This window comes from Eptatretus burgeri, chromosome 3, assembly GCF_056783735.1.
Source record: "Eptatretus burgeri isolate ZD-2024b chromosome 3, Ebu_testis_v1, whole genome shotgun sequence".
In the NCBI taxonomy this organism is placed as follows: Eukaryota; Metazoa; Chordata; class Myxini; order Myxiniformes; family Myxinidae; genus Eptatretus; species Eptatretus burgeri.
In genome coordinates, this window is record NC_140963.1 from 95,714,935 (window position 1) to 95,741,041 (window position 26,107).

At 39.9% G+C, this 26,107-nt stretch overlaps 1 protein-coding gene across 2 annotated transcripts in view; it reads right to left on the reverse strand.

The window, feature by feature from the left end:
- Positions 1-26,107, reverse strand: part of GFM2 (GTP dependent ribosome recycling factor mitochondrial 2) — a 79,501-nt gene that overhangs the window by 38,810 nt on the left and 14,584 nt on the right. For both annotated transcript variants that reach the window (XM_085874618.1, XM_085874619.1), the window contains exons 7-12: positions 25,306-25,394; positions 17,132-17,220; positions 16,727-16,787; positions 9,280-9,453; positions 3,775-3,855; positions 2,190-2,338 (exon numbers count right to left, since the gene is read on the reverse strand). In XM_085874618.1, the coding sequence (XP_085730744.1) occupies positions 2,190-2,338; positions 3,775-3,855; positions 9,280-9,453; positions 16,727-16,787; positions 17,132-17,220; positions 25,306-25,394 (643 nt within the window). The remainder of the gene's footprint in view (positions 1-2,189; positions 2,339-3,774; positions 3,856-9,279; positions 9,454-16,726; positions 16,788-17,131; positions 17,221-25,305; positions 25,395-26,107) is intronic.

Below are 26,107 nucleotides of genomic sequence, written 5' to 3' on the forward strand. Positions count from 1 at the left end.
TCGTACATGAACAAAATGACGCGACGTCACAAATAACAATTATCAGGCGCGCGTTGTCATGGTAACGGCAGCAGATTGAAAATTTTCACAACTCATTTAAAGCCACCATGTGACATTCAACAACTTATCATCGGTGCTTGTTGCCTTCATTCTGATGATAGAAAATATTTGAAAATACTTAGGAACATTGCTTTTCAACCAGCTTTACGATCCCATTATCAGGTTTGAAATATCTTGTAAAACAAAAATGTATATTTAACCTCCGCCATCTTCGAAGATGGATAGAGGTTACTGTTTTCACCCCTTTCTGTTTGTTTGTTTGTGAACAGTATTACGGAAAAACTCCTCGACGGATTTCGACGAAACTTGGTGGGGGGGGGGTTAGGTATGGTCCAAGGATCATGCCATTAAATTTTGGACTTGGTCCCCCCACCCCAAACAAAGATTGTTGGAGAAAAATATTTTTTTTTTGCATTTCTACATGTTTTAAGTGATTTCCAACCCCCCCTCCAATTTTTTAAACCCCCCCCCAAAAAATAGAGAATTTCTTTTTGCATTTATACATGTTTTAAGTGATTTCCAACCCCCCCCCCCCCAAAAAAAAATTGTTAGAGAATTTTTTTTTTTTTTTTTTTGCATTTCTACATATTTTAAGTGATTTGTTAGGGTTAGTGATGCATAATATAAAGTGATGCAGAATCCAGATCCTGATCTTAAACATCACCAAAAGTCACATCTCTTTTTGCACTGTGGATTTCTATCAGCTGTTAAAATTTCATCCAAATGGGTTAAGAATTGTGACCTGTAGAACGAATAGAATTTTTTTTAAATCACGCCAATCAATAGCTAACAACTTTGACGTCATACACTTGCGAAAACTGTGCATAATTTGTACTAACATGCGTTTTAAAACATTTAGATATTCCATTGAAGTTTGTTTTGGCATCAACCAGAAGTCGCTACGACTTCCGGTCACTGAGTTATGTCCAAAAATGTGTTTTCACATTGTGTGACGTCACGTCGTGACGTTTAGTCCGATTATGACGGGGTTTGGACGCGGACCGTCTCAGGTGGATTGCCTATCAGGTGTAAAAATTTAAGAACGACTGGTCCAGCCGTTTGGGCTGTAGATGACCGGACAAACAAACAAACAAGCAGTCATAGACTGGTACTTACGAAATCGTCAACTTGACCTCTGACCTTGTCTAATAAAAGCTGTCTCTAGAGAAGGTAGCGACACAAACCAGAAGTTTCTACGATGATTCTGTACCAAACCATCAAAAATCGAATGTTTTGGATGTTTGACCTCACTGTGACCTTGACCTTTGACCGATTTTGACCAAAATCTAATCAGCGCTAGCCATCACGCTCCTGAATCATGTGGTGTAATTTGACATTGGAAGCTTCTTCCTTTCTCGAGTTATCATTTTTTGGATGTTTGACCTCACTGTGACCTTGACCTTTGACCGATTTTGACCAAAATCTAATCAGCGCTAGCCATCACCCTCCTGAATCATGTGGTGTAATTTGACATTGGTAGCTTCTTCCGTTCTCGAGTTATCATGCCTACAAACAAACACACAAACACACACAAACAAATACACAAACAGAGGACGGAAGTCATCAATATACTTTTGAAATCTTTAGATTTCGTAAGTAACAAACCAACAACCGGAACAGACCAACATACTTGACAAAATCGAAGATTTTGCCAAGTAACAAACCGGGCGATTACAATATCCCGCTCCCTCCCGGAAATTAAAAATTAAATAAAAATGAAAAAAAACAACGATAAAAAAAAGGAACAAAAAAACACAATGGCACGACATTTGTGGACCCTGACATTTGCGCATTTTTCAGGAACTTATCCCCCGTGAATGTCACGGTCTGACGTGTGTGTGTGTGTGTGTGTGTGTGTGTGTGTGTGTGTGTGTGTGTGTGTGTGTGTGTGTGTGTGTGTGTGTGTGTGTGTGTGTGTGTGTGTGTGTGTGTGTGTGTGTGTGTGTGTGTGTGTATATATATATATATATATATATATATATATATATATATATATATATATATATATATATACACATATATATTGTAGATATATATATATATACACACACACATATATACATATACGATCAATACATGTTGGAAAATTTTACCAGCCATGCTACAAATCTCTTCCTGTCTCAACTCACAAAAAGTTGTGCCGTCGCTCGATAGGTGCAGGTAAGAAGTCAACAACTGCGTTGAGTAGTGGCTGCACACCCCGATTCTTCAGGGCACTGCCGCAAAGCAATGGGACTCCTGCTCTGGCAAGTGTAACTTTTCGAATGGCTGCACGCACCTAGCGTCAGGGAGGGAGAGCAGCTTCGTGTAGTAGACTAACCAAGTGCAAGAATCAAGGATGTCTACGAGTCAGAGGACAGACATCAGTGTCTGGACAAAGGCAGAAAAAACCCAAACCAAACTAAGCACATCATTAAATAACATGCTTGGCCAAAACATTTTGTATAAACTGGGGGGAATTATGTGAATAAACTGTGCATCTCCTTCAGCACAACAACATTGGGAAGACAATCACAGCAAAAACTAGAATGACACTTGGAAGAGCACAAACTTCAGCCAGCCTGAACAGTTTACGTTTTGTATCCCACCGATCGGCCATATCTGAATGTGGACTGAAACCAAAATCTGAATTCTTGTTCTTGTCACCATCGACCAAATTTTTTTCAGAATCCGTCCTTGAAATATCATGCTGTGTATCGTTTTGACCCTATCTCTCATGATGTTAGCATTGCAACCAATCCAGATGAAATGGTTGAGAAACGATTCAGCATATCGGAATATAATAGCACCTCAATTCCTCATAATCGCGGCATGTTTATGTCCAGATAATTCACCCACTACACAATCATGATGAATCACTTTTAGAATTCTAGTGTCTGGATCCAGAACCGGATCTTCACCAACATCGAAACAATTCGTCCTTGTCACACACCCAATCTGTCCACCAAGGTTAGTCCAAATCCATCCATAACTTTTTGAGATATCCTGCTCACAGACAAACAAACAGACAGGCAGACACAGATAGAGACAGACAAATAGGTCAAAACATAACCTCTGTGCACCTTTGGTGGTGGAGGTAAAATATTAAAGCCATAACAGCAGACAAACTGTTTAAGGTTACAAAGAAACAAGCAAGGCAGCATCTTTCTGAAAAACACGATTCTCTGTCTTCTTTACTGACCCATTAAAAAATAAAAAATAAAGATACAAACAATGAATTAAAGAAACATTCAAGTTTTAGCACGAGTTTTTATTGTCCATTGGGAAGAGTTTCATTGCTATCTCGGAGTAGAAAAGTATAGTTCAAAATCTCTCCATGAGAACCGTCGTTCACTGGTAAAAAAAACAACTGAATATCTGAGAACCAGAGGCTGCTATCTGATGTTATTCTGAAAAATGAGTTCTGCCAAAAAATGGATATCCTGCCGAAATATATTATTATTATTATTCCAAAGGCTGATATCTACCAACGACTTCAACAGACATTCAAGGGGATAACATCTTTAGAAACAACTGTCCAGACGAATTGCTTGCCTTTCCTCCAAACCTTACTTTTGTCAGATATCAGCCTCTGGTTCTGGAAGTCACGAGCTTAAATCCCATGTCAAACATCTTCTTTTTTTCCCCCAAATGTGTCATAATGTTATTGTTCTACATGTCAGTGTAAAAATATATTGTGATGGAAGCAAAGTACTCGCAGGCAACAAACCTCACTTTGTCTGGCGAAACATCAGCTAATTTGTCCCCATGACCTGCGAGGACTTGTTCAGCAAACCCATCATCCATGTCAGCAAGCTGGAATATATGAAGTAGTTCTGGTCAGAACTTAATAAGGTACAGAAGAGATAAACAATGCAAGACGCACAATGCAATCAGAAGCAAGGTAAATCGGACCATGATTAGGAGTTCACACTTGTGATAATACAAAGAAAGCCAAGCACATGCACATATACAGTCCCTTCAGAAAGTATTCACACCCCTTGAATTCTTCACATTTTGTTGTGTTACAGCCTGAATTTAAAATGGATTACATTTTAAATTTCTTATCACTGATCCACACAGAAGGCCTCATAATGACAAAGTGGAATTTTTTTTTTTTTTTTTTTTACAAATCAATTAACAATGAAAAGCTGAAATGTCTTGCATCAAATTCAATCTCCTTGCCATGACACTCCAAAATGAGCTCAGGTGCATCCAATTTCCTTTGATCATCATCCTCGAGATGTCTCTACAACTTGATTGGAGTCCACCTGTGGCCAATTCAATTGATTGGACACGATTTAGAAAGAAACACACCTTTCCATAAAAGGTCAAACAGTTGACAGAGCATGTCAGAGCAGAAACTCAACCACAAAGTCCAAGGAACTGTGCGTAGAACCAAGAGATAGAATTGTGAGGAGGTATAGATCTGGGGAAGGGTATAAAACAATTTCTCGAGTGCTTCAAGGTTACCAAGAGCACAGTGAACTCCATCATTCAGAAAAGGAAACAATATGGAACTACCCAGACTCTTCCTCGAGCTGACTGTCTGACAAACCTGAGAAACCAGGCAAGGATCTTGGTCAGGGAGGTGACCAAGAACCCAATGACCACTCTGACAGAACTCTCAAGTTCCTTGGCTGAGATGAGAGAACCTGCCAGAAGGTTCACAAATCTTGGCTTTACGGGAGAGAGTGTCCAGATGGAAGCCACTCCTGATAAAAAGGCACATGACAGCACACCTGGAGTTGGCAAAAAGGCACATGAAAGACTCTGAGAGCATGAGGCAAAATATTCTGTGGTCTGGTGAGATGAAATTTGAACTCTTTCACCTGAATGCAAAGCGTTACATCTGGCGGAAACTGAGCACAGCTCATCACCCATCCAACACCATCCCGACCGTGAATAATGGTGGTGGCAGCATCATGCTATGGGGATGCTTTTCAGTGGCAAGGACTGTGAGACTTGTAAGGATACAGGGAACAATGAATGGAGCCAAATACAGGCAAATCCTTGAGGAGAACCTGCTTCAGAGTGCCAAAGACCTTAGACTGCAGAGAAGACTTACATTCCAACAGGACAATGACCCCAAGTATACAGCCAAAGCAACTATGCAATGGCTTCAGAACAAGAACAAGAAAAAGTCAAGGAGTGTGAATACTTTCTGAAGGCACTGTATATGCAGTGGAAGGGAATTCTTCCAGCAAACACTGCTGCCATACCGAATGAATGCACATTGCACACGACCGTGTTAGTAATGCTGAGGAAAACAAATCGACAACACAGAGATTAAATAAGAGGCTAACTGCTGTCTGTTACAGTAGCCATCACAAATAACTTTTCATTTGTTTCTCATTTATTGCATTATATTTTGATATTTCTTTGGTTGTGCAGAGGTGGTAGGTAAACAATACCCATAAAGGGAGGTGGTGAAGGAGAAAACACAAAAGTACAAGTTGGGGGGGGGGGGGTGACAAACTTCGTAAATAAAATTCACAAGATACTAAAGACCAACAAAGAAGACACACAGCGTACCTGCAAGCATAAAATAACTAGAAGGGCACTCTTTGATGTCACGACGTCACCAGATATGTCTCCGCCCACATGAATACGCTATACATACTTGTACAGAGTTTGATTTAAATCCCTGAACCCAGATTCAAAATATTAAATAATTCTGGTTGCCAGACCATGCATCTGAACAGGTTGAAATTTAAAATATAGATTCAGCATGTCTACTGGATCATAACGATGATGTTTCACATCGATTGATGAAACGGTTCAAGAGAAGAAAAAAAAAAAGATTTTCATGCAATCCAATATGGCTTCCAGACCATGTGACCTATTAATTATTTATGAACACCCTGGTACCCTCAAGGCTTGGGGAACATGTGGATGAAGTTTCCCCTTGATCTGTCAAGCCGTTCTGAAGAAGAAGAATTATTTAAAAAAAAATAATATGTGCAAACAATGTGACCTATGACGTCCAGAGGTGGAGAACTTTTTGTTCTTCATGGATAGGCGATCATACCAATAAAGCTTCACCTCGATCTGTTCAGCCGTTTCAGAGAAGATTTTTGAAGGTTTTTATGTTGAAAACAAAATGGCTGCCAGACCACATGATCGATGATGTCATGAATCCCCCCCCTCCTACAATTTAGCCCAAGACGACCCTCAAAAATGTTCATACTGCTCGGATAAAGCATTCGACGTATGCAATAATGACGTGACACCAAAGCCACCTATGACATTATCAAACGAGAAGGGCACTCTTTAACATCGTGACGTCACCAGATATGCCTCCGCCCACATTATCACATCGTTTTACATACTCATACCAAGTTTGATTTAAATCCCTGAACCCAGATTCAAAATATTAAATAATCACACTCGTTTCCCATGGGGAGTGCTTCACGTGCTAAATTTAAATTTTTTCCATGGAATGGTTTTGAAGATACAAGGTCCAAAGTTTTTCCCTTTTTTTCAACATTGCTACCACACCACATGACCTATTACGTCATTATTATCATAAAAATTAAATTATCATATAAACATTCTACATGAGTAGTCGCACCTATGGTGAAAATTTTGTGTCAATCGGATAAGTGGTTGCAAAGAAAACAGAGGAAATTAGCATGGGCGGATGGACAACCTGAAAACATAATGCCTCCGCGATTTCGTTAGCGGAGGCATAAAAAATTGATTGATTGAAATGATAGCTGCCAAATCAATGATAATAACCTTCCAACTTGGTTGACAGGACAGCCTCGAGGTACACACACACACACACACACACACACACACACACACACACACACACACACACACACACACACACACACACACACACACACACACACACACACACACACACACACACACACCTGAGTAGTTCAGCCTGGGTCCGAATCCCAACTCAGCGAAACCATCATTTCGGTGTTTCACATTCAGGGTGATACATTATTGTGTGTGTCATCCCTCGGATGGACATTAAACTGAGTGCCTCATCTGCTAGCATTAGTTGGTGGGAGTGGTGCGGGTGGAAGGGTGATTGGGGGGGGGGGGTAAAGATCCCATGATATTCGTCATGAAGAGAGCGTGAGTAATCTATCACCTGCATGCTGATCAAATGACAAAAATCCTTCACTTATCTACAGGGAGCACTGTGTCAGCGGTACTGCGACACTCAGAGCAATGATGCAAACCAGCAGCTGTGTGCTGCACACAAATGGATAGACCATTACACTCGGTGATAGTTCGTCTAAAGGGATTCAAAAAAGTGTGGCTAACATTACGATCACAACTTAAATAAAAATGTACTACTTTAATATTCACATTAAGTTTCATTGCACAAGAACATCCCAATGTCCAAACAGTTTCTCAATGAAGGTGTTGGCAGTTCCAAAATTAATTAATTGACATTGAAGCCTGCCTCAGCCTCAATCATTAGTAACCATAAACTAGAGCGAAGTTGATGGCGAATCATCGCAAATCCCCCAAGCTTCCCACATAAAGCAAAGTTGAAAGATGGCAAAACGTTCCACCAGGAATGACCCAATATCAAATTTTGAGTTGAATTTTTTCCCCCCATTTTGACCCTTGTGACCCAAGGTCCCTTGGAGCATGAACCAGAAGTCAAATCCAAAAGTTACATATTTCATGCATCCTCCGATGTTGAATGCTTATACAAAGTATTGTGACGTCCACGGGACTTGAACAGTCCCGCCAACGTAGAATGAGCCGAAACGATGGAGGCGGTTTATTTATTTATAACCCAAACATGGCGGTTCTAATCGCTCTACCGCAAACGGGACGAGGAAGGTGGCACGAGTCACTTTTCACTGAGTTGATGATGTTTATTTGTTTTTACTATTAACCAGAAATAACAAGACTCGGCAAGAAAAGGGATCCGGGGAGATTCGACGGGATGGTGTGGGATCGGGCGTGGGGAAAAACACAGACAATTCCAATGAATATACAGATCTCAAACCCTCTAAGGCGCCAAGCACACGCACACGCACGCACGCACGCACGCACGCACGCACGCACGCACGCACACACACACACACACACACACACACACACACACACACACACACACACACACACACACACACACACACACACACAACGTAGCTATTTCTGGTGGTCAGGCTGGACCGTGGTGTGGACGCAACTGTCCCTGGATCGGCGTCGGACGAGCTGGCCTTGCTCTCGTCAGGGTGGGGCAGGAGAAACCGTGGTGCTGTCGACCTCCTGGTCTTGGCCCAAGTCCGCTCACAGCCGCCAGGGAACCAGTTCTGGCGCCAAGTTGTGAGCAGGAAAGGGAGGCAGGTCCGCCCGCCGTTCGACCCCGAACTCCGAGTCAGCAGAACCCCAGAGCCAACCAAGGTGAGGCACGAGGCTCAGCAAGGCTCCAAGACACGATGAAGAACACGATCGAATCAGCACAACAACAAGCACGCTCTCCGCGCAACAGCCTGCACACCAAAAAACACGATCTTTTTGTCCCGATCTTCTTCCTCTTCCTTTTCGACCCCGAACAGAACCTTTTTATCCTCCTGTCCTCGTCACTTCCAATCGAGCCGTTTATTGGCCCACCGCCGTCGCCTTCCGCCAATCGTGATCACGGGGCGGAGCCATCCGCAGCCCTGTCCTGTGACGTCACGGCCAGCCTCCAGGGACTACTAAAAGGGGTTTACGCAGACACCCTTACCCTATCCCGTGTCCCTATCTAATTACGTGACAATTATCATTTCCCCCTTGAAGAAATGAACATTTACTAGACAACTTATCACCACTGAATTGCTACTTATTACATCGAGATCCTGGTAAACTCGAACAGCATGGCATACCTAATTAAACATCCTAATTACCCTTTGAATGCATACCCCCCCCTCAAACGTAACAGTATCATTTAAAATGTATCAAAACGTGTCCATAATTGCATTTTTTTGGTATTTCACTTTTTGACCCTGCCCGAGGGGGCGGGGGCCAAAGGGCCAAAGACTGCTCTTGCACATTTATTCCATGTGGTGAACTTCTGCATAAACGTTTAGGAGGAGATAGTGTGATGGACAGATGGACAGACAGGCAGGACAGGACAGACAGAGCCGAGCAGAATATCACCACGTTTTTTTCAAAAAGCATGGGGATAATTAAATGTCAGTAATAACAAACTGAACCACAAGCGCATCATAAATAGATGAATGAAAAAAATGAGATAAGATCCAATCAAACCTGTTCCACCAAGGCTGATCGAGCCTTCTGCACTTCTGCCCACAGATCACCAACAAGTTCCGCATTGACGCCTTGGTGTTCATACACACTACCATCATTCCTTCGCCAGGTGAGTACTTCCATCGATACCAGGTCAACCACACCACGGAACACTTTTCCGGTTCCTATCGGCAGCTGCAGGGAGATTGAAAAGGCGTTTTAGCTGCAGCTATGTGATGGTAAAGGCAGCCTGGCAGTTCCAATTGGCTTGGAAATAATGACAAAAATACAGGTTGCGAAGGTAAGACCAACATTGTAACTTCATTAATAAGCTTGTACAGTATTACAAAAAAGATCTGAAAAGAAGAATCAACAGGAGGTGCATAAAAAAGTCAAACTTATCAGTGAGCTACTTTGTATTCATGCAGAAACAGTGAACAACGAGAAGGGCACATGGTAGAGCACACACCTCTGCCAAGCAATGCCTGATCCACTCAAACACATCACGCCCAATACATTTTTGAAATATCATGCTAAATCATGGCCAAAAATATTGGCACCCTTGCAATTTTTTCAAGTAATGCACCATTTCTTCCAGAAAAATGTTGAAATTAAAGAATCTTTTGGTATCCCCATATGTATATCTTTGGTTTTCAGTGGAACAAAACAAAAAAAAAGCTGATTCCACACAGAAATCCAAAAATGGCACAGACAATCTTACTGGCACCTTTTGGAAGTTGCTATATATAATTTGATTTCAAGCAGGTGATTCGCCTTTCCTTTGGAATTGAACTCACCCGTGGTGAGTTGCAGGTGTCTGCAATATAAAAATCACTCATTCAACCAGTTTGAATGGAGAAAAGGAACCATTCTGCTGTTTTGTGTCACTTTGTGTAATGCAATGAGCATGGAGAAAAGAAAGAAACCCAGGGAATTGTCTGAGGAGGTCAGACAAGATTGTAGCCAAGCATGGACAATCTCAAGGCGACAAGTCCATCTCCAGAGACTTTGATGTTCCTGTGTCCACCGTACACAATGTTATCAAGAAGTTTAAGGTTCATGGCACTGTAGCCAACCTCCTTGGACATGGCCGCAAGAGAAAACTTGTTCAAAGGTTGCAGTGAAGGATTGATCGAATGGTGGAGAAAGCACCTCGATCAACTGCGAAACAGATTCAAGCTGACCTTCAGAAACAAGGCACAGCAGTTTCAACTTGCACCATCCGTTGCCAACTCAATGAAAGGGGGTTCTATGGTAGGAGACCCAGCAGAACATCACTGCTGAGAGAGAGACATAAGAAAGCCCAACTGGAGTTTGCCAAAATACACCTGAACAAGTCAAACTCCATCTGAGAGAATGTCCTGTGGACAGATGAGACCAAATTCGAGCTTTTTGGTAAAGCACATCATCTCAATGTTTACAGAAACCAAAAGGAAGCCTTCAAAGAAAAGAACACCTTCCCTACAGTCAAGCATGGAGCAGGTTCAATGATGCTTTGGGGTTGCTGTGCTGCCTCTGGCACTGGATGCCTTGAATGTGTGCATGGCATCATGAAATCTGGAGATTACCAAGGCATTTTGGAGGACAATGTTCAACCCCAGTGTCTGAAAGCTGGGTCTCCGTCGAAGGTCGTAGGTCTTACAGCAGGACAATGACCCCAAACACACTTCAAAAAGCACCGAGGAATGGTTCAAGACATAACGTTGGACTGTTCTGAAGTGGCCAGCAATGAGTCCAGATCTAAATCCCATTGAACATCTGTGTGGAGATCTAAAAACAGCAGTTGGGAGAAGGCACCCTTCAAATCTGGGATAACTGGAGCAGTTTACACAAGAAGAGTGGGCCAAACTGTCAGTAGAGAGGTGTAGGAAGCTCATTCATGGCTATCGGAAGTGCTTGACTGCAGGTATTTTGTCCAAAGGCTGTGCTACCAAATATTAAGTCGGAGGTATCAATAATTTTGTCGATGCCATTTCTTTATATTTTCTGATTTAAAAGGATATATTAAGTTCTGAATAAAAAACAAAGGTTCTGAAATATTAACAGTGAAATAAATAATTGTGGAGACAAAATACTGTTATCAATTCCAACTTATTTTTGAAGAAAATTGTGAGTTATTTTTAAAAAAAATGCAAGGGTGCCAATATTTTTAGCCATGACTATCATTTTTGGCAACATTTTTGGCCAAAAACGAATGGTGAAAAATCACTTTAAAAATGTAAAAACTCTCGTATCCAGATCTGGATTTGGATATTCACCAAAATCGAATTGATTAGTCGTCATTGTCACTCCCAACCTGTCCACCAAGTTTTGTTCGAATCCGTCCACAACTTTTTGAGACATCATGCTATACTGGTGGATTCCACTATTTGCGGATTTGCTATTCGTGGACCCTGTATATTCACAGGTAAAAAGTGTGTCCTACTTTGACATTCATGTTTCGCATTTTTTTTTAACACTTCAGGACTGGTCTCCTATATCCACCTGGGAAATTGGAAATCAGCCAACATCATCTGGATCTGCATTTGGATCTTCACTAAAATCATAAAAAGGTGCAAAAACGCATCTCCCTAACTACAGCCTAATTAGCGGCGATATTGTGAAAAGAGGAGTTTACACATCCTTACTGTACTTTCAATCATCAGCAAGGTCATGGAATCCATCATCGCAGCCGAGATAAAGTCATTTCTTTTCTCCAAAAGCCTTATCTCAGATCATCAATTTGGATTCAGACCTGGTTACTTTACCTTGGAAGTGCTGCTTCTACTGTCCCAACAATGGTGCAGGCCCTAAATTTCAGACATGCGATCAGGGCTGTCGCTATGGACACATCTCGAGCTTTTGATACAGTCTGGCATCCTGCCTTGCTCTCCAAACTGTCTGCCTCTGGAATCAAAGGCCAACTCCACCGTTGGATTACCGACCTCCTCCCCTGTCAGAGTCAGCATGTGACTCTCAATGGAACACTTTCATCTCCTCTCCGTCAAGGCTGGAGTACCCCAATGCAGTGTTCTAGACCCCATCATATTTCAAATCTTCATCAATGATCTCACCGACTCTGAAAAATCCTCTTTATCTCTTTGCTGATGCCACACTCTCTGCTGACAGCTCTCATCCTTCTGACAGACAGGCAGCAACCTCTTCCCTCCACTCAGACCTTGACAAAATCACAAATTGCTTAAACACAATTTTGCATATATATCCAGATTGTCCACCCTTTTGCATTCATTCTCCCTTACCCCTCATCCCATTACCTGCATACTTTGTCCATCTCTGTCTACTTTCTCCCTCCGCCGTGCTGTTGGTTTTTCTCCTTTCTCTTGCCGTTCCCTTTATGTTGTGTCGTGATTTGTTCTGTGTCATCACTCTTCCACGAGCATAGACAATTTAAAAACAGAAAAAAATTTTGCACGACATATTATTGCCCTTTTAACCCAAATATATATATATATATATATATATATATATATATATATATATATATATATATATATATATATATATATATATATATATATATATATATATATATATATATAGCCACAGCGGATCATCCGTATGATCCGCATAGTGATTTGGCACAGGTTTTACACCGGATGCCCTTCCTGACGCAACCCTGGTCGCCTCTTACAACACAGGGATATGGTACACCTATTTTAACCGGGGCATACACCAGGCCCAGTACACTGTTACTCACTTCGCCAACCTCGGAAGGATGACAGGCCGAGTCAACCTCCTGGTGTGTGATAATTCAAGTGGCCAACGGGGCTTGAACTCAGGACCTTTTGGATCCCAAGCCGCTACCCTAACCACTATGCCAACACCAGCCTTCTATATATATATATATATATATATATATATATATATATATATATATATATATATATATATATATACATATACACATATACACACACACACACACACATACAGTAGACATGGCGTAAGTCGTCACCATCGGGACCGAGAAAAAAGTGACGACTTTGAAATGTGACGACTTACGCGTATGCGAACATTCATGATGACTGTGGGGTGAAGGATGAAGTCGCGCGTGGCCTGGATACGTATGTGTGAGAGCCGGCTATTGTACCAAAAGGAAAACACAATCCTCGGGGCATAGGTGGGGGTTCATTGGTGAGTTGGAAAGTGATCAAGCAAAGATGGAATTCATGAATCACTTTATCAAAAGTAAATATCATGAACAACTGTAAGACAACAACTTCGCCTGCTTATCACCATGATGGGATTGACCAACGAACCCCAGAGACTTTTCTGGCAGCATCTGCCAGAAAATCCCAGTCTCATCTGCATTGTACACGTCCTGAGGCTGATACCTTTCCAAGATGTCTTTCAATTTGCCATCCTTCTAGTCATGCACCACTGCCGAATCCACGCTGCCTGATTCGCCGCACTTCTTGACCTTGCCGATTCCCCACCTCACTTTGAATCAGTCTATCCAGTGCATCGGCAAGGTCTCGGCATCATGATGCCCGAGGTCCGCAGCGAATTTACGTGCCTTCAGCAGCAACATTTCACCGTCCAACCGAATATTTGGCTGAGCCGACATTTGCCAAAACCAGATGATGAGCGCGTCATCGACATCTTCAAAGGACACACATTTCACGCGTTTCACGCGATGGCGAAGGTAATAATATTGAGATATGGGCTTATGAGGGGGGCATTCCATGCATTGAAGGACTTCAGCTCAATCTTTGTTTTGCAAATACATTGTAATTATTCCAGTTGAGTGTTTTGGATCATTATCTTGCTGGAAGATGAGGCTTAGACTGATAAACTTTGCACCACGAGAATAGCATGGTGGAAAAATATTTGTTTGTGTATTGGTGCAGTCAATATACAGGTATCCTCGATTTCCAAATCTTCAGTTTAAGTTTTTTTATGATACCAAAACTGAATTTTACGGAATGTTTTTTGATTTACATTCACACTTTTCACTGAAACGAAATTCAAATACCGTACAGGTATTTATACTCTACAGTACAGTAGAGTAGAGCACGGTGGATGAAATTTCAAAGCGTCCCACTCCTTCAGTGAGCCACGTCACAGCCAAACACACATGTCTATGATGCATCTCACGCAGCACCACGCATCAGTCTACCATTGTTAGCCATCTTGTGCCTCTCATTGTGAAGTGTTCTGTCATTTAACATGGGCCGGAATCTCACACATCCCACAAGATGTTTAGCCAGAGACCTTCCTCAAGCTTGACTGCTGCCCCAATGAAATGTTCTCACCAGGCTATACCGCTGGACATGAAGATGGGCATAATAAAACATAATGAGGTCAAGAAATTCACCGCCATTTCCCGTTTGTGGTGAGTACATACACATTGAAAAGGTAAAAGATTTTGTATTTATGTAGCATCAAGTAGGATATATTCACACAAATGTCTTTTATTTCTGGTTTGGGTTCGATTTATTTGTAACAGTATTTTTCTTTTTGTTGTATATTTTTTACCTTTAATAATGGGACAAGCGATTTTGATTTATGTTTTTATTTATATTTTTATTTTCGGCTTGCATTTCGTTCTGCAGGAACGCAACCCTTTCATAAATCGAGGGATACTTATACCATCAATTTTCAGCAAATTTCAGTCTTGTGAACAAGGAGTGCTGGGTATTTCTTTAGGATATTATCTTCAAGTATTTCTCATCCTTGCGAGACAACCTTTTTGGGTCTTCCAGTCCTGGATTTGTCAATTACAGAGGATGTTTCTCTGTACTTGTTGATTGTGCTTCAGATACCACACTTTGAATATTGAGTGATGCAAGTTATTTCACTCAATGTTTTTCCTTCTTTATGCAGAAACAATTCTGTGAAAATCTTCGACTGAAATTTTAGCAAACATTTAATCCTGATAGATTTATAGTTGGCAGTAAGAAAAGTGGGTTTTAGCTTCATGTATGTGTAGAGAGGAAAACCTGATGTTAATGACGAGGAACACCTGACAAGAGTTAATTATATTTAATCGGTAAATGTGATGGATTAGCCAACTGCCACAATACTTCAGATTAGTTGCTCATGTTGCTCATAACAGTTTACTTTGAGATGTGATCATAAGTCATTGAAGATTCTGATCGATGCAAATTAAAAATTGCTCAATGACAAGCTTGACTTCACTTCACCAAAACAAAACTGTATTAATAACAGTCCATCCATCCATTGGGACCATACTGTGTGGAGCGTTGGTGCTGCCGAAGCAGTCTCTTTGGCTATTGAGCACAATCCTGGATGGGTCGCCACTCCAACACATGGGTCACCACTCCAAACATGCTGGCACTCATTTTGCCGACCTCGGAAGAATGACAGACAGAGTCAACTGCACCTGGTATTAATTCAACAGCCGAGGGGGATGTGAACTCAGGATGCTAGGATCCAAAGCCCACCACCCTAATCATTAAGCCAACACCAGACATATTAATAACAGTCAACGTTATTAAAATAGTAGAAAACACAATGGGAGGCTTTGAGAAAATTGTTGATGCTCCTAATGTTCAAATATTGTAAATCCTGAATGTGTCTGAGATGTTTTCACAGCAATGAAAAAAGTATCATGTTAATTAAATGCAGTGAAAATCTCCTGCTGAACATTGATTGTGCTGCAACATGCTTATTTGAATGTTAAAGAAGCATAAAAGAAAAGCTTTCAGAAAGTTTGAGTCAGAGGCAAAGAGGAGTTTACAAATCAGTGCCTGAAGAAATTCAACCTCTTCCATGACCTTTTAACTGCACAACAAAAGTATTTATGAAAATGTGGACGGAGATTTGAAGAGAAAGAAACACAATGTGACGAATATGCGTCATTATAAAGTCAAATCAAACAAAGCAATCATTTTATTATGAAGCAAAATTGATGGTGCAAATATTTTTTTATCATCAAATCAAATCAATAAACACAGTTAATGTAGATCCAAAAGACTACTACTACTACTACTACTACTACTACTACTACTACTACTACTACTACTACTACTACTACTACTACTACTACTACCACTACGACTTGTTTCTTTTCTTGTTCTTTAACTGTCACAATTAATCCTATTTTCTTGTGGGAGGGGGAGGGGTCAGCGATGGGAAAAGTTTGGAGCCAGATTTTTTCATGAATGCAAGTTTTCAGTCATTTTTTTTCCAGGGTGTCAGAGATAACTCACCTACTATGTGTGAATGACATTGTGGGATCTCTAATGTCCACCAACAAACGCAAGCAGATGTGACATCCAGATTAACGTTCATCCAAGGTAGAGCACAATTTGTGATGCCCTGTCTGCGAAGCACCAAATCGACAGTTTATACTCAGGCCGAGAATTGAACCCAGACTACTCAGCTCAAAGGTAACTGCGCTACCTCTACACCATCTTGTCAGACATTGGCTGCGAATGGAGTACCAGTACTATACACAAAATATTCCTTACAAGTACTGCATCTGCATCAGACAATTCCTTACCTGTAAAACTATGGGCTTTATGTTCAGTTTTTCTTTGATGTTGTCCACGGACAATTCAAAACTGCAAGTTCATACTTTGTTACAGGACAGCACAAATAACATTCTACAACAGCAATGTTTCTTTAATATCAATTAAAGAAACGACTACTATATGGGTCATACTGTAACGTACTTGTTGCTCATGGGAATTACCTTTGGCGTTTTTTTGTTTTAAAGTTTTTTTGTGTTATGTAACTGTCGCATATCAAGCATGATTACTGTCGACGTTTACGTGGGTACAACAAGGAATATTTATTCACTGAACTTCAATTTCGAAGAAATTACTTGGCAGCGAAAAGCTCGAAAGTTAAATCCACACGAAAGATAAGTACAGTAATGCACTTTACATTTTATAAAGCTGCTTACCTCGCAGTTGGCTTGTCCATTTTGTTGAGGAAGCATATCCGTGGAATATCATAGTTGTCCGCTTGTCTCCATACTGTCAGTGTCTGTGCCTGATGGGAATCAGGAGATGTACAAGACAAACCAAAACTACTACCTGCTTTCAGAACTGAGAATGCAAAGCAATGATTTAAATTCATTGTCAACCGGACGAAGCAAAAGATCACAAAAACTGTAAACTTTAACTATTCCTCGTAAAAACAAGAGGTTTCTATACAACTGAAGAACATATAAACAGTGGTTTTAACCACGAGATAGAGAGATAGAGAGATATAGAGATATAGAGACCATTTATTCAACAAAAAACTACGAACTACCAGCTCGGTCCATTGTTTACTTGTTAAATCGCCCATCTTCATTCGTTTCTTGTGATCTATCAAGCCATTCATTGGCATACAGTCAGCTTAAAAATGGAGATTCCCGATTTTGCTGTGGATTGAACTATGGAACACAACTTGGTTCAATATTTTTGTTGCAAATTCTGACTCAGTCTAAGTTCCAAATTGCTGTAAAAGGAAGTGGGCTGAACAAGTGAGTTTATTGTAAGGTTTCTTGCCAAATCAATAACTCGCAAAAGCAAGAGCAAGAGCAAGTCAGGATGTCATCAATGGTGAAAATTATCTTCATGGTTGCCCAACACTTCTTTTTTTTATTTTGCAGTACTATTTACTTCAAATTTCAAACCCTAAAAACCGAACTGAAAATTATCCTACTATTAATTTGCAATTGGTCACTGGCTTTAACACTAATACAAATTTTATTATGGACCCAAGGCATCAAAAAACGACACAGATCTAACAAACAGTTTCAAATAGAGCACCTCACCACCATTGGAGCATTTAAATTGCATCACATGTGGCAATGAATGCAAATTGTTGGTCTCAGCCTGCCGGATCGATGAAAGTAGACGCCATTTGCATTTTTGCCTTTCCATCCAAACCCCACTTAGGACCCCATGTGCATACGGGAAACTTGATGGCATTGGTAATATGTTAACTAGAGTGAAGTCGATGGCATGCCATCGCAAATCCCCACATTTCCCAATGAAAGAAAGGATGAAAGATATCAAAATGTTCCACCAGGAATGATCCAATGTCAAAGTTTGAGTTAAAAAAAATCTTCTGTTTTGACCCCTGTGATCCTAAATCCCCAACCCCTGGGGCATAAACAAGGAGTCAAATCTAAAACAAGAAAAAGAACAATCAGGGATTGCAGACCCTTGCCAGGACTGCTTTTGTGTGGTGTATTTTGTGTGGCGTTTGTGTACTGGTGTGATACATTAACAATAAGAGGCATGATTGAAACTGCCACTTTATAATTGCTGGCAGTGAAGACCAGGTATCAAGAAGTCCCGCTTTGATGCAACCCCACTTTGATTGGACACCGAACCCTGACCCATGACGTTTTTTTATTATTCATTATTCAACTGAATTTAGAATGTGATAAAAATAAATTCCATTGGAATCAAATGGAAGACAAAATAGATACAGTCCTGCATTGGAGTCATCAGAAGGAACCCAAACAAGAAAAAAGCAAAGATGAAGTCACCAGGAGGAACCTGGATAGGATCACATTTTAGCTGCTACTACTCTACCCTCAAACCCATACAGACACAGCCAAGTGAGCCTTATTAAAATAAAAAGAAAAAAAAAGAACCCATTTCAAAAAATTAAATAATCCTGGCTGCCAGACCATGTGCCTGATCAAGTTGAAATGTAAAACATTTATTCCCCACCTCTACTACATCATAAATGCAATGTTTCACATTGATTGATTAAGCGGTACCAGTAAAGACATTATTAAAAAAAAAATTCTTCAATCCAATATGGCTGCCAAACCATGTGACCTATTAATTATTCCTTAACACATTTGTACACCCATGGCTTGGGGAACACTTGTGTGATGTTTCCCCTCGATTTTTCCAGCCGTTCTGGAGAAGAAGATTTTATAGAATTTCGGATAAATCCAATCGGGCTGCCAAACCATGTGACCAATGACATCATATGTGTGAACGTTTTGTTTCTCATGGACAAGCAGGCAGTCATACGTTTAAAGTTTCACCTCAATTTGTTCAGCCACTTCAGAGAAGAAGATTTTTTGAAGGCATTCTACATATGAAGTTATGACGTCATAAAAAAAAAATCACACTCTTTCCCCATGAGGAGTACTTGCCATGTGCCAAGTTTCAATTTTTTCCTTGGTGCTTTTTTAGAGATACAGAGGTCCAAAGTTTTTCTGTTTTTCCAATATGGCTGCCACACTATGTGACCTATGATATCATAATTATCATTACAACATTCGACTTGAGTACTTTCACCAATGGTGAAAATTTAATCTCAATCCGACAAACAGTTGTGGAGAAAAACACAAAAGTTGTGCGGATAAACAAACGGACAGACAGAGACAGACAGACAGACCCAAATGCAATACTCTCTCCTTCGGCAAGGGTAAAAATTGCTACATATTTTATATGCCCCAAATGTTGTTGACGTTCAAAAATCTTCTCTGAAGTGGCTAAAAGATTGAGGTGAAACTTTACACATATGACTGCATATTCATGAGGCACAAAAGGTTCACACATATGACATCATAGGTCCCATGGATTGGTAGCAATATTTGTTTGATTTGCCCTCAAATCGATTAAAAAAAAAAAAAAAAACTTTCCAGAACGGCTGGACAAAGAGGGGAAACTTCACACAAATGTTCCCCAAGCCATGGGTGTACGGGTTTGTGAAGGAATAATTGATAGGTCACATGGTTTCGCAGCCAGATTGGATTGAAGAAAAATATTACATAATGTTTTCTCTGGAACCGCTTAATCAATCGAGTGAAACTTCACAATTATAAATCAGTCGTGATGGGGAATATATTTTTTCAAAATTCCACCTTGATCAGATGCATGGTCTGGCAGCCAGAATTTTTTTTTTTTTGATCTGGGTTCTTTTTTATTGGGGGATTTTTTTTTTTAATAAGGCTCACTTGGCTGTGTCTGGGTGGGTTTGAGGGTGGAGGAGTAGCAGCTATTATGTGAATCCTATCAAGGTTCCTCCTGATTACTTCATTTTTGCTTTATGCTTGTTTGGGTTCCTTCTGATTACTCCAATGCAGGATTGTACTTATTTGATCTTCCAATTGATTTGAATTGAATTCATTTTAATCCCATTTCGAATTAAATTGAATAAAAATGAAAAACGTCATGGGTCAGGGTCAGGTGTCCAATTCAAGCAGGGTTGCATCAAAGCGGGATGTCTTGGTACCCGGTCATCAATGCCAGCAGTTCTAAAGCGGCAATTCTAATTACGTGTCATTAATTACGTAACACACCAGTACACAAACACCACACAAAACAAGTTCTGGTGAGGGTCTGCAAACTATGATTTCTCTTTTTAGTTTATCATTGCAAAGCGACAGACTAACCTGTATTATTGTGTTATAGAATAACCATCTCAGTATCCTGAATGGGGTTCTCCAATTGGCAAAAAAATTTGCAATTTAAAATGGTTTATTCTACATCATTATGTGTGATTAATTGCTTCTAAACACATTCCCAGCTTAATTCACAGAACTTGCACTGTAATTATATATCCTGTATCTGTGAAATGCATGTAATAAACTGTAGACGATTGATGAAAATTGTTACAATGCAAGATTACTGCAAGATTGAACTGAACATACGAGTAAACAGTAATACATTTTTGAACAAAATTTAAAAAGTGATGCCTATCTGTTCCCCATCTGAACTGGTTCTTCAAAGTGTATGCAACCTCAAAGTGGACACTCCCAGTCCTTACCATATTGAATAAGGATATTTTTAAATCTTTGGACATCAATTAATCATGAAAACTATTCATACCTTGTGCCGACATACCATGAAAAAAAAATTAATTTGATGTATCGAAACTAGTTCAGAAATATTAAACATACCCATCAGAGATGGGGAATCCCCCGCCATTGAAAAAGGTCATACATATTCCAGATAATGAGGGAGGTGAATTGGAAACAAGACACCATTTGGTCATCATGTCTTTCGAGCTATACAGCAAAAAGTTTAAATTGGATCAAAAATATTGTTTATGGTGTGCTTAGCATAGGAGTACATACATGGTATAGACTGTTATAAAAGAAAAAAATTTAGGGCCGATTTCGCGATAATGTCATTTTTCAAGATGGCTGCCTGGTGGCCATATTTGATGTTCGACATGGCCGAAATTCAATAGCAACCTACTTCGTTCCGTTACCTACATTTCCAGCAAGTTTCATCAGAAAAGAAAAAAATTAGAGCCTATATCGCGATAACGTCATTTTTTTCAACATGGCTGCCTGGCGGCCATATTGGATGTCCGAGTGGGTCCAAACCATGTTGGAAAAAGTTCCCCAGGGGTGAGGAACGTAGAAACCAAAAATAATTGAAATCAGATAAGTGGTTTTCCATTTATTACAAAAAACATTTTTTTCAAGATGGCCGCCCCAGTCGGCCATGCCCAAAACCAATAGGGTTCTTCCTTTTCAGGTGGTACATGTGTGACCCAAATTTCAAATCGATATGGCGAACACTTTATGAGTTATCGCACTCACAGCTATAAATGTTGACGCCCAGCCGGACGGACGGATGGATGGATGACCCAGGTGACAACAATATCCCCCATCCACCATGCGGCGGGGGATAAAAAAAACTGAGTTTCCATTTGCTTCATATCGATGCTGCCTGTAATGTTGTGCAAGAGTATCCTGGTGATATCAAACATTGGTTTTCTTATCCCCAACATGTCCATCTTTCTGAAAAATTGTCACCAAATTTATATCAACCCGAGCAATTTTTCTTGAAATATGTGGCCTTTGCCCTCCTACGACTCTCTTCCATACTTGCCACTTCATTTCTTCCCCAAATAGCTTGCTACGCACACTTCATTCACCAGATCGTGAACACACCTACTCTTTAACAATGTACAAGTACTTTTCAATGTGTGGAGAACCCTCGACAATCATTAAAACAAAGTCTTTGAAGCAAAATTTGACAAGCTAATTGCACGAATATAATCTTTTTCTGCCATTATTTTTATCAAAGTATGCGTCAAAGACTTTTTTTTTTTTTGAATAAATCAAATGCATTGCAATGCACCATTTATTAACAATTTATATTTATAAAAATAAGGCTCCTTGTCCTGCTAAACATTTGAATAAAGAGCAAAGAAAATAAGAGCAACAGAGGCTGGTCATGAAACAAAGACATGCACAGAACTATAGGGTTCATCAAACACCTTACCCAAGGAGTCTTGAGAAAAACGATATGGGAAGGGACTATCTTTGCGTTTCCTACGAGCCGCCATTTTACCTGAATCTCGATATTCCCCAATAATGAGAGCGCAAGTGGCAAATTTGATTGGTCGAGATGACGTAAACTTTTGTCTAAGTACTGCTAAACTGGAGGTTTTTGAAAGTTCCAAGAAGTTGATTTGTGTTTTCGTGTCCAAGTATATAACTCAATTGAAATTTAAAAAAAGGTTTAAGCCTGTAGAAAAAAATATTTATATTTTAGTGGAAGTTTACCACGGTTGAAGCACCCAACATCTTTTCATAATACCTAAATTTACACGTTAAATTGTTTTTTTCATGCCTGTTGTTTGTGTCCTTTATGACACCCCTAAAAACAGTAAGTTTCCTGTTTGGAATGATTTTCAATGTTGTTTGACTGCCAGGCAGGGAGACAGAGTAATATAATTATCTGACTCCTCTCTGCACATGCATGATCAAAACGAGATTCTGTATAGTTTGCCAAATTCAGAGCCAAAGTACTGCTAAACTGCAGGTTCCTGTTCCAATTCATGCTCAGATTCATGTTCTACATTGTTCAAAATTAAAAAAAAAACTGCATTGAAATGAAATTATTCTTTTGATCATAGACTGATATCTGTAGACAGATTGATAGACAGACAAGGTGAACGAATTGCTTAACCCTGCTTTTTGCTTCAGGTGTGGGGTCTTGAGAAAAGACTCAGAACTTGGAGAAAAGGGTCACAAAACAAGCTGCTCCAAAACAAAAATAAATAAATGAAAAACCACAAAATGAAATTGGAATGAGGTAGAGAACAAAGCAACAAAAGTAAGTACTGTAGTGGCTTCACAAGAGCAGACATCAAAATACTTCTACCGAGTTTGATTTAAATACCTGAAACCAGATTCAAAATATTACATAATTTTGTCTGCCAGACCATGCGTCCAATCAAGCTGACATTTAAAACATATATTCCCCATGACTACAAGATCATAACCGTGATGTTTCATGTCAATTGATGAAGCGGTTCAAGAGAAATGTTTTAAAAAAAAGATATTCGTTCAATCCAATATGGCTGCCAGACCATGTGACCTATTAATTATTTGTGAACACTGGTATTCCCAAGGCTTGGGAACATGTGGTGAAGTTTCCCCTCGATCTGTCAAACCATTCTGGTGATGAAGATTTTTAAAAGTTTATTCTTCAAAAAAATCATAGCTGCCAAACCATGCGAATGAAATCATAGGTGGCGAACTTTTTGTTCCTCATGGACAGGCAATTATACCTGTAAAGTTTTTTCTATCTGTTCAGCCATTTTGGAGAAAATTGCTGAAGGTTTTTTATGTGAATAACATTCTGGTTGCCAAACCACTTGACTGATGAAGTCATCAATTTTTTCCCCCATAAAATTTCGCCGTAGATAACCCTCAAAAATGTTCATACTGATTGGATAAAGCGTTCAACGCTTGCAATTATGACACCATAATAAAGCCAGCTATGACATCATCCAAAAATCACACTCGTTTCCCATGGGAAATACTTCAAATGTGCCAAGTTTCAATTTTTCCATTGAGCGGTTTCTGAGATAGAGGTCCAAAGTTTTTCCTTTTTTCCAACATAGGTGCCAAACCACGTGACCTATGACATCATAATTATCATGAACAGCAATTTTCATGAGTAGTCGTATCTATGGTGAAAATTCCTTGTCAATCAAATAAGCAGTTGCAGAGAAAACAGAGAAAATTAGCACGGACGGTACGTACATCTGACGTCCATTACAACCCGAAAAAATAATGCCGCCAGCGACTTCGCAGCGGAGGCATAAAAATGAAACAACAAAGAAATTTTCCATAATATCTGCACAGTCATGATAGAAAAAAACCATTGCAATTGCAATTAATGATCTGAACAAAGAGATGAACATAGCTCATCATTATGGAGTGGAAAATGAAAGAGCATTGTGGCTATCAAGCATAAATGATGATAGCAATGTAGCCTACAGTACAATGGAATAAGAATCTCGATGAACGCTATTGTTGGATTGTGTCAGCCGAAAAGTATAAACAATAAATTTTATGAAAGCCATTGCTTGTATGCTGTCCAGAAATACAAAAAAACATCCAAATGATATATGCAGATTGTGATTTAAAAAATAAACGTTTGTAAAAAGGCCTTCGAGAAAGCTATGCAGAACAAACAAGAACAGCACTTTGCGGAGCGCATACGTGCCACTTCATTTCTCTCCGCCAGGATGAACAATTTACCTTTTGTATCTCACTGATAGGCTGCATCTTGATCCGGACCTGAACTAAAATCTAATCCGCTTGTTCTCATCAATGAACCGACTCATCGACCTCGTTTTGTCATAACTCGTCCACAACTTTTTGAAATACATTATCCTGATACATTTAATTTTTGGCCCTATCTCTCAATGGAGATAATCACTTTAAAAAATTATTAAATTCATATCTGGATCCAGATTCGGATCTTCATCAACATCGAATCGATTCATCCTGGTCACACACCTAACCTGTCCACCAAGTTTCGTCCGAATCCGTCGATACATTTTTGAGAAATCATGTCGTCTATCGTTTTTAGCCTCATTACTCAATGGTCAAGAATTGATGAAATCCAGATTCAGGTCTTCACCAAAACAAAATCAATTCTTCAATTAAGAAGTGATACCCAACATGTCCACCAAATTTCATCTGAATCCATCAATCACTTTTTGAGATATCCTGCTCACAGACAAAAAACAGACAGACAGGAGTGAAAACATAACCTCCGCCCACTTTCAGTAGTTGAGGTAACTTGGCCAAAACCACAGCGCTTGCTCAAAATGAACACCATTGTCAGTGGAACAAACCTCAACACCGGCAGAAGCATCAAAGATGGCCACGGCTCCATCCAGAACACGAAGAGATCGCTCCACCTCCATTGTGAAATCAACATGACCTATATGTAAATGGCATAAAAAACAACTACATAGAGCCTGTGAAATGATGTGATTTTTACAGCCAATCACAGACTAACAAAGGCAAGACATGGCTGCCTCCACAGATTACTGTGAAATTCAAGAAGTTGCATTTAGGACTTAATGGTGAATTTTGTTTTCTAAATGGAGGTAAAGTGAAAAATATGACAGTAATAATCAGAGTAATTCTCATTTTTTAAAGCTTGAGTACAGTTTCTGAGTTGAAGTTCTGAAAAAGGAGTTTTAAAAAGCCAACCTTTTTGAAGATGAGTTCAAGTTAAAAATAAAATAAAATAAAATTAGTGGTGCTGGCAAAGTTGTTGCCAGCAAATGCATATTTGGCCGGGAGTCAATTCCGAATTAAGAATGCTGGTTGCATAATCACTGAGGCATGGCGAGACTGCCCTGTACATTAAGGGCAAGATTTTGGAATTTGACCAGGGATGCTGGCAATAATTTGCCACCTCTCCACAAAGGATACAGTGAGATGTTTAATGCCCACCAAATAATGCTAGATGGGACACCCAGCTTAGTGTCCCTCTGAGCGATGGCACACACACACACTGATGAATTTTGGCCAAGTGGTAAGGAAGTAACTCAGCCAAAACCATTATCCTACATCCTCTGGGCTGAAATCAAAATGAAAGTAACCGTATAAATATTTTGCATTCGAAGGTTTTTGAAAGTAAGAGAT